Source organism: Tachysurus fulvidraco, chromosome 18, assembly GCF_022655615.1.
Source record: "Tachysurus fulvidraco isolate hzauxx_2018 chromosome 18, HZAU_PFXX_2.0, whole genome shotgun sequence".
Classification (NCBI taxonomy): Eukaryota; Metazoa; Chordata; class Actinopteri; order Siluriformes; family Bagridae; genus Tachysurus; species Tachysurus fulvidraco.
In genome coordinates this window covers 6,282,032-6,291,617 of record NC_062535.1, presented here as the reverse complement: position 1 = coordinate 6,291,617, position 9,586 = coordinate 6,282,032, and the positions used below count along the sequence as shown (strand labels likewise).

The 9,586-nt window shown below is 40.7% G+C and overlaps 1 protein-coding gene across 2 annotated transcripts; it reads left to right on the top strand.

Moving 5' to 3' along the window:
• The first annotated feature begins 221 nt into the window (after window positions 1-221).
• Window positions 222-8,769, top strand: n6amt1 (N-6 adenine-specific DNA methyltransferase 1). Of its 2 annotated transcripts, none has more exons than XM_027156212.2 (7): window positions 222-360; window positions 1,653-1,808; window positions 3,833-3,919; window positions 4,507-4,597; window positions 7,062-7,145; window positions 8,028-8,169; window positions 8,494-8,769. In XM_027156212.2, the coding sequence occupies exons 2-7, from the start codon at window positions 1,681-1,683 to the stop codon at window positions 8,613-8,615; spliced, it is 654 nt and encodes a 217-aa protein (XP_027012013.2). In that variant the 5' UTR covers window positions 222-360; window positions 1,653-1,680; the 3' UTR covers window positions 8,616-8,769. The 2 variants fall into 2 exon arrangements, with proteins under 2 accessions (XP_027012013.2, XP_027012014.2); XM_027156213.2 differs by lacking the exon at window positions 222-360 and adding an exon at window positions 487-596.
• Window positions 8,770-9,586: the final 817 nt, after the last annotated feature.

The window sequence follows — 9,586 nt, the reverse complement described above, 5'->3', positions numbered from 1 at the left end:
GTGTGTGTGTGTGTGTGTGTGTGTGTGTGTGTGTGTGTGTGTGTGTGTGTGTGTGTGTGTTTGTGTTTTTATTCTAAATCCTATTTATTTCCTGTATATTTTAAATTAGCTGTATAATATTAAATATTAAAAATTTAAACAAAAAATAACTCATAAATAATAGTGTTCAAATATCTAGACAATTTGTCTATATGATAATATTTATTATTATTATTTGGTTGTTAAATACATATTTATGCTTTTATTACGTATGAAATGTACAGATATTTTCAAGGGAAACTACAACTACCACAATGCACCATAACCGGAAGTGGAAGGCGCGCACGTGGGCGAACATTACAATTGTGAAAAACAGGGAAGGTACGATACGGTTACAGTGTTTATTATCGGTTACAGTGTTTATTATCGGATATTGTGTTTATTATCGGTTACAGTGTTTATTATCGGTTACAGTGTTTATTATCGGATATTGTGTTTATTATCGGATACAGTGTTTATTATCGGATACTGTGTTTATTATCGGTTACAGTGTTTATTATCGGATATTGTGTTTATTATCGGATATTGTGTTTATTATCGGATACTGTGTTTATTCAGTAAGTTTCCCTTCCTGTATATCTTCATGTATGAGTTTTGTACAAGCAGAAAGAGTAAACACTGTAAACATTGTAACTGTCCCAGTGGTTAGAGAAGTACTGAGAGAAATGTTCTCATGTTATTTGTGCTTAATTACATTAAAGTGAACAAAAACACAGGTCATAATTATTGCTAATGAACATCACAGAGGCTCCTCACAGTAATGAGTGATGTAGAGTGTTTACAGCATGAACAGGTTGATATACAGATCAACGTGCTATAGACAAGATATACAGGTTGGGTGCTATAGACAAGTCAAGTAGCTTTTATTGTCATTGCAACCATATATAGCTGTTACAGTACACAGTGAAGTGAGACAACGTTTCTCCAGGACCAGGGGGCTACATAGAACAATGACAGGACTAAGGACATAATTAAGTAGTTCTAGCCACATAAAGTGCATCTGTGCAAGCTGGTGTACACAGTGCAGGACAAGACAGTGCAGGACAAGACAGACAAGACAGTGCAGGACAAAACAGTGCAAGACAAGACAGTGCAGGACAAGACAGTGCAGGACAAGACAGACAAGACAGTGCAGCCCAAAACAGTGCAAGACAAGACAGTGCAGGACAAGACAGAAAAGACAGTGCAGGACAAGACGGTGCAGGACAATACAGACAAGACAGAAAAATTTACATCAGTTGTTGGTTACACTTCGGTGTGCTTATTATTATTATTATTATTATTTTTGCATAAAAATAATAAAATCCAGTAAAAAAGTAAAATCCAGGTCAATACAAGTTCAACTTTTGGGCATATTCCAGCTGCATCGAATATGATGATGTTTTAAGTATATTTTAGTTTTGAGAAAATTTGAGAAAAAGCAATAGAACCAAGTCATTTTTTGGAATAAGAGAAGATGAATGAATAAGTAAAATAAGAGAAGGGCAGGTGACTGAGCCAGTTAGATTAACTGGAGTTAAATAATAATTGAAGAATTTCACATTCATGTTTCTAGTAATTTGTTCATTTTTGGTATGACCACATAATATGACAGAACTTTTTTTTTAATAAAGGACCGTGTCCTCCAGCTATGCCGCGCTGATGTACCCGACTCCTCTGTACTCCCATGCTGGTCGTGGGCCTTTCTCAGAGGTATATGAGCCAGCAGAAGACTCTTTCCTCTTGATTGACAGCTTGGAGAAGGATGCTGAATTGCTGCAGCGAAGCAAGTGAGTGTTTCATTTCTGTTTGCTCCTGTAGTAAATGTACCTTTATTAAACAGCCAGTTGTGACAGTTGCAGTTGTGTCTTGGTCAAGCAGTGCTTTGTTTTACAGGGCTGTCATGTGTCACGCATTGAGAGTGACAGTCACGCATTTTGGTCTTTTGTCACGCTCTCCCGCCACACATCGCATTTCTCATGCAGAAAAACGTACTATTTGTCATATTTAATATGTCGCAGTGCCCACAATTTATCTGTCCGCACCGCTGTCTCAGTTCTTAGTCGAGCCTGACGCTTATCAGCCAATTAAAAAAAGAGGCTACACAATAGCCAATCAGAAAATAGCACTATCTGGGTAAGATTTAATGCGACAACCCGTAAAAAAAAACATATTTATTAGAGAGGGTATTTTCGTTGGTCGGTTTGAACAGAACCTTAACACGAAACAGCTTGTCTCTGGACGGGACATTGTCCTCAATCATGACCCTAAAAATGGCTGGGCTTGAGCCGAACTGTTTTATTAGAGGTAGCATGGGGGGCAGTCTGAGGGGGCTTGTCCTTTTGGGTTTTAGCTAGTGATAGGATAGCTTTCTGTTGTTTTAATGTCTGCTTGTTTTTTTATTTTTCTTATAATGTATTGTGGTTGTACACTACTCTTAAATTAAGTGTTTTTTATGACTGTTTGTGAAGCACCTTGGGCAACGTCAGTTGTATAATGTGTGCTAAATAAATAATAAAAATAAAAAGAAAGAAAGAAAAAAGAAAGAAATGGCAGCAACATTACAAATGATAAAGGCAAACAAAAAGGCAACAAACACTTACAATAAACAACACCAGTACGTCATCTCTCTCTCTCTCTCTCTCTCTCTCACACACACACACACACACACACACACACACACACATTTGGTTAAATTGCGGTCAGTGATCCTTACTCCCCCATTTATTTGTTTGTTTGTTTGTTTTATTTGTTTGTTTGTTGTTTTTTGGTGGGGGGGGGGTCGATGTCATGCTGTAGATGTTGTAGATGTCACGCTCGCCTGTCTTCAAAACTTGAGAGCCCTGCATATATATGTGTAGTGTTTAGGTTCTGAATAAACTTTGGAGCCTTAGGGCTTGTGGAATACTTACATTTGAAGGGAAATTCTAAGGACAGTGAGGTCAGTTCACTAAAAAAGGTACGTTACAGGGTACATTTCCACAACCACATTGTCTCTAACAGGTTATGAACGTTTTCCATTTGTTTGCATCATTTAGCTTGATTATGAAGCTCATTAGACTGAGACTGATGTATTATTGTCTGCTGAGAAGTGAATTTGATGAGAGTGGGCTACCAGGAGATACATGATACACGGCTCAAGTGGATAAGGCTCTGGGTTGTTGATTAGAGGATCAGGGTTCAAGCCTCAGCAATGCCAAGCTGTCACTGTTGGGCCCTTGAGAAAGACCCGTAAGGCTCTGTGCTCCAGGAGGGTTGTATCCCGGCTGACCCTGTGCTCTAACCCAAACCTCTGTCTGTCTGTCTATGGCACCGCAGTGGATACAACCACATGGAGACCTTGGCAGTGTATTTGAACTGCTGTTGCGGCGGTCGGTTTTGCGCTCAAGTCTTCATCACTGAACAATTGATGACTTTATCAGGAAGGTTTTAGTGAATTCAGAAATCATGCTGATGCTCATACTTATAACTTCTCACACAACTCCACTGGACTATATTCAGTTGTAGAAACGACATCATTTATAATCCCACTCTCAGGTATCACCCCGATGAGGATGAGGTTTCTTTTGAGTCTCAAGGTTTCTAATTTTTTAAATTTCTGTAAACAGTGTGCATTGTTAAAAGCACCTTACAAATAAAATGGTATTGAATTTATTGAAGATGGCTCACAGATTTGTGCTGTCAGGATTGAGCATGGTTACTTGTGAGCACTAGTACTTCTGCACTGATAGCAACAAACATTAACTTCAGAGTGAGCTCATGTTCTCTCCACCTGTGGAACTGATGCAGTATCTGATTGTTGTCTGTGTTTCAGACCTGCTGTCTGCCTCGAGGTCGGCAGTGGCTCAGGTGTGGTCTCAGCTTTTCTGGCATCGCTAACCGGAGCTGAAGCGTTATATCTGTGAGTATGTGCACGATCGTGTGATCGCTATTTAATTTGATATCAGCATGTGACTTCATTCGTCAAAAGAAAAACAAAAGCAAAACCTTACAGCTGAAAAGAACTCCAGAAATGGAGTCCTAGGATTGTAGGACACTAGGGTCATGCAGGATTATATAAAAAAAACAACAACAATCATTTAAACACTTAAATATCGTTAGAGTCAAACAAACCATTTGTAGAATGTAACCAGAATCTGGAATAAAAATGTTCATCATTAAATTTAGATTTATCTGTAATTAGCAAGTGGTGAGGAAAAACTCCTTTGATAACAAGCTGCTCGAATTTGTATTTGTATTTGGCTGAGCGTTTGGTTTGTCCACCATTTTTTCCCCTCAGTGACTTTACAGGAAATGACATCATATTTTTTAGTGCCATCCTGTTTTTTGCGGTGCATTCTGGGATTTTCTCCGTACTCTCTGATCAGCGGCCTGTTTGAGACGCACCAGAGAGTCATTTGTTTTCTCTGCAGGGGCATATAAAACTCAGTCTGGGTAAATGTGAGTGCATGCTTTCACTGTGCCTTGTCTTGTTTATATTCTGTGCAGCTGCACTGACTTGAACCCGGCAGCAGCTCAGTGCACAGTGGAGACGTCTCGCCGCAACAACCTCCACCTGCAGCCTGTTATAACTGACTTGGTGAGATACACTTAACTCTCTCCGCTTTCCTTGCTCTTAGACCATTCGGCTAGAAATGTTTAAGCATGTTTTGCTCAGTACTGCAACACAATATCATCAGAGAGATGCCTATGGCGTGATCAGCATTTTTATGCATTAAGCATTTTTTGTGTCCCTGAAGTAAATTACTCAGATTTGAAAGCAAAGCTAAGCTATTATTAGGCTGTTTAATTTTGTTTGACGTTTTATAGTAGAGCTACAAGCCACTTCCATATTCCCTGTCATGTACAGATGAACAGTTATGTCTGTTTATATTGACATACACTTCATTCTGGTTGTTCATTTTAGTGCGTTTGCTCGGTAAAGTGAATGATTCTTAGTGGTGGTCATTTGAATTCATCCCAGTGACTCGAATCTTTTGATTCCTTACACCAAACAGATCCGTTTTCTGATCCGTTCAGCGTCTCTTACCGTATGTTACGTCATTACACCAGGAGGTGGCGCCACAAGTCTGTCAAGTCAAGAAGCTTTTATTGTCATTTTAACCATATGTAGCTGTTGCAGTACACAGTGAAATGAGACAACGTTTCTCCAGGACCAGGGGGCTACATAGAACAAAGACAGGACTAAGGACTTAGTAAGTTAGTCCTAGCCACATAAAGTGTGTCTGTGCAACCTGGTGTACACAGTGCAGGACAAGACAGTGCAGGACAATAGACAGGCAAACAAAAAATACAAGACAATACACAAAAGACAATACACAACAGCAGCCCTGACTGGTGTAAATACTGTATGTTCAAACAATAATACATCTGCAGAAATACTGGAATGAACACATTAGTATTATAGCAGCAGTTACATGAGGCATTGTAAAGTATTATGCAAAGAGCAAAAACAGCATGTAAACAGTTTGCATGTAAAGTGTTTGATATACTGTAGACATGGATGTAAACTGGAAGCGTGTGTATTTGGTGTGGGTCTGTGCAGTCCATACAGTTGACAGTTGTACATTTACAGCATTTGGCAGACGCACTTATACAGAGCGACGTACAGAAGTGATTAAATCTCTATCATTGAATACATTAATTCTGGTTCACTAGGTTACATTATAGTCTGATGGCTTGTGGGAAGAAACTGTTACACAGTTTGGTCTTGAGGGCCCGAATGCTTCGGTACCTTATCCAGACGGTAGGAGGGTGATTAGTGTGTGTGAGGGGTGTGTTGGGTCATCCACAATGCTGTAGGCTTTGTGGATGCAGCATGTGGTGTAGATGTGTCCATGATAGAGGGAAGAGAGACCCCAATGATCTTCTCAGCTTTCCTCACTATCCGCTGCAGGGTCTTGCGATCCAGGATGGTGTAGTTCCCATACCAGACAGTGATGCAGCTGCTCAGGATGCTCTAAATGGTCCTGCTGTAAAACGTAGTCAGGATTTGTCATCAAATGCGCTTGCCGATGTAGCTGGTCACTAATGCCGTGTACTCCTCCAAGTTGACAGAATCGCCATTGGTTGAAGGAATCGCCTCCCTGAAGATGTTCCAGTCAGTGCACTCAAAACAGTCCTGAAGAGCAGAGGTGGCTCCTGCTTTTCACCTGCTTCAGAATCGGGTTAGAGCGTCTGACGAGTGGTCTGTATGCTGGAAGTAGCATAACAGAGATGTGGTCTGAGTAGCCGAGGTGTGGGCGGGGCTCCGCACAATACGCGCCGGGAACGTTTGTGTAAACAAGATCCAGCGTGTTGCAAAGTCCACATACATTCACTCAAAACATTCATATAAAATCAGCATTTTTAAGAGACACGTTTTAGTTTTACGATTAATGATATGATTGATTTTAGTTTCAAGAAATGTCTTTCACACCTTAGTGCACATTAGATTGGATATGAATGCAATAAATAAATGAATGAATAATTAAAAAGAAATAGTGTATATGTGTATAAAGTAGTTTTTCAGTGCTAAAGTAGTGCTAAAAACAACACATACAACTTGTTTAAGTGCTACAGACATTTCAAACACACTGATTCTCTTTCTTCTTTCTCTACTTGTTGAAGGACAGTGAACCGTACGTACATGTATTAGCCAAGTCGACATCACCGAGTCGTATGCATTATATTCAACGGCAATTAATTTATTTATTTATTTGTTCAGAATCTGAAGGTCTGACAATCATTCGGACTCAAGAAAGGACTTTATTCGCTTAATACATCCAACCGGTGCCATGCTTCCTTTATAGCCCACCGTCAAGAAAAAGCTGCCGAAGCAGTCACGTGTTTTACACATGCAGGATTCATTCAGCTTCGAACAGATACTGTAAATATCCAACACATGAAGAAGTCTGCAGTTATCATGACCTCTTCTTTATAATGTAACCCATTAGAGCTCTTTTTCTGCCAGTTCCTCTTCTCTTTTGCACAAGTATACCTACTTCATTATTACTTAATACTGATGTGCATGTTTGTTTTCTGTTGTTGTTGCTGTTCCTCAGACCGAGTGTCTGTTGCCCAGATTGAACGGACTGGTCGATGTTCTTCTTTTCAACCCTCCATATGTAGTGACCCCAACTGTGGAGGTAAGACTCACTAATGTGTGTAATACCGTTGTGCTTACTCTGGCTGTGGCATTCTTGTGCTGTGTAAGACTTTACATCAGAAGTGGGAAGTAAATCCTGTGGCATAGTGCCCTACGAAATGGTGAGGGAAAAAACATTGTGATGTCGCAATAAACGTGTCCTAGGTTTAAAAAGAAATATGTCTAGTTTCTCTAAAGCAAATAGTTGTGTATATACAGCGTATCTATTTTAATGGAAAGAAATCCTCCTTTGCTTGCTGATGATTGAATGTCACTTACTGAGCTTGGGGTTGAGGACAACGGAGTTGTGATGCTGGGGCTTCGGGGGCATAAGACTCTCATGTACTGTCAAAAGCCCCTGGTCGACAACACAAATAAAGCGCAAGACTTTCCACTACAAGAATCCCGTCCCGAATACAGTACAAAAATCCAGTATAGAACAGAACAGAACAGTACCTATTCCTGTCAACAGGTGGCACTGTTGTTAGTATACAGCCATTGGGCAGTCGTCATTCATTCATTCATGAGGTAATAATAATACAACTGTTGGTGAGTCATAGTCTCATGTGGCTAAACCACTCTTCCCTCCCAACCCTAGCAACACTCCTGGTCGAGGAGATCGCCCAGTTTACAAGTAGGAATTCCGAGTTAAAAGGCTGTTTTCTCTGTTTTTCCTCGTCACATATCAGATGTGTTTATTCGAATGCTGCATGAGATCCAATAAAGCAACACGACCCACATATTTTCCCATTGTCATTTCTGATCTTTTTGTAAACACAGTAAAAAGACCCTTGAAAATATGACTGAAATGAACCGAAAGCATTAACTAATACTGAACTATACGGAGTCGTTTTGTCTAATATTGTTGAATTCTGGTGCACAGGTGGGAAGTCATGGCATTGAGGCATCCTGGGCAGGAGGAAAGAGAGGCAGGGAGGTGATGGACAGATTATTCCCCATGGTTTCACAGCTATTATCAGAACAGGGCCTGTTCTACCTTGTTACAGTGTCAGATAACAATCCAGGTAGGTGAGAACAATCCGAGTTCACACCGAGCACAAGCCTCATCAAAGCTTAACGTTAAGGACGAGACTGATTCTTCACCATATCACACTGATTGTCATGGTTTTATTTTCAGCTCGTACAAGTCCTGAGACATTTAGGTAACATTTTAACCCCACATTGTTGCACACTGCACACGTTCGGCTAAATTAAAAGATTTCCTCTACTGAGGTTTAATCTAGGATTAAGTGCAGTGTGAACAGCCCTATAGTGTGACACTGATTTTCTTCCCGTCAGTGATATTAAACTAGTGTGAATGTTGCGGTCTGTTCTGCTTTTGCGTCTAGAGGAGATCATGTCTCTGCTTGCTGAATCCGGGTTGAGAGGATCGGTGCATCTGTCTCGTCAGGCGGGAAGAGAAAAGCTGTCCATCCTGCGCTTCAGCAAGAGTGACATCACCAGACGGTGAATACTGAGGACACACTTACGCTACAGACTGAAATCCTCTGTGTTCCTGGAATCCTGTCCCCGTCCCAAAAAAAATCAATGTGACTCAAGTGGGAGTTAAAAGCAGCGTTTGGCTTCCAGTAAACATTATCACAAACAATAAATAATAACAATGACACTGATGTCCTGTCCTTGCTTTACAACACATTCACACAACCTTTATCTTGTGTAGCTGAAGTGTTGGGGAATTTGTGACCATAAACACTTTTTTGAAGAACTTTTGACAGATAGCTGGACTCAGACTGAAAGAGTTAAGTAAAGACGGAATGATGGTCGTGAGCACGTTAGACCTCAGTGTGTGTCTTCAAGCCCCCAAAGGTCCAGAGTGGCAGTGATGGTGGTGGTGTTCATGGAGTCTGGCTCCCACCGGTTTAAGACAAACCTGACCCAAGATGTAGTTCTGAAGATGAAGGACCTGTTTGATGAAGTGATGTTGAGATGTAGGGACTTAAGAAGCCCTGAGAAGAAGAAACCACATTTGTTCCTTGTGTCTAAATCTTAACCCACGTGGCAATAAAAGTAAAAATAGTGAATATGAAATGGGGCATGGAAGCCTTTATCACCACCACATATACATTACAGCACAGTGGAATTAGTTTCTTCTGGAGCAGAGAGGGGTAAGTGCCTTACTCAAGGGCCTAACAGTGGCAGCTTGGCAGTACTGAGGCTTGAACCCAAATCCTCCTATCGGAAACCTAGAGCCTTAATCACTTAAGCCAGCACTGCCCAAAGCATGGACTACACCAGTATGGAGGTGCCAATGCTACTGATGTGACTGTCTTTACTGTCACCTTGTTGATCCATACCCATAGAGGCCTAGAGCTGTGTGCCCTGTTGTGTATAGAAAGTACTGAAAGAAAACCGATTTGTCCTTTAAACGTTCTGTGGAGACAGAAGTGAAGTCGAGGAAAAGTGCTGAAGCTTCACTAGGAA

Bases quoted from the DNA above. Each gene is read 5' to 3' on its own strand.
- n6amt1 (XM_027156212.2), top strand. From the start codon at position 1,681: ATGTACCCGACTCCTCTGTACTCCCATGCTGGTCGTGGGCCTTTCTCA. The intron at 1,809-3,832 runs GTGAGTGTTTCA...TCTGTGTTTCAG, and splicing joins GAATTGCTGCAGCGAAGCAA to ACCTGCTGTCTGCCTCGAGG. The intron at 8,170-8,493 runs GTAGGTGAGAAC...TTTTGCGTCTAG, and splicing joins AGTGTCAGATAACAATCCAG to AGGAGATCATGTCTCTGCTT.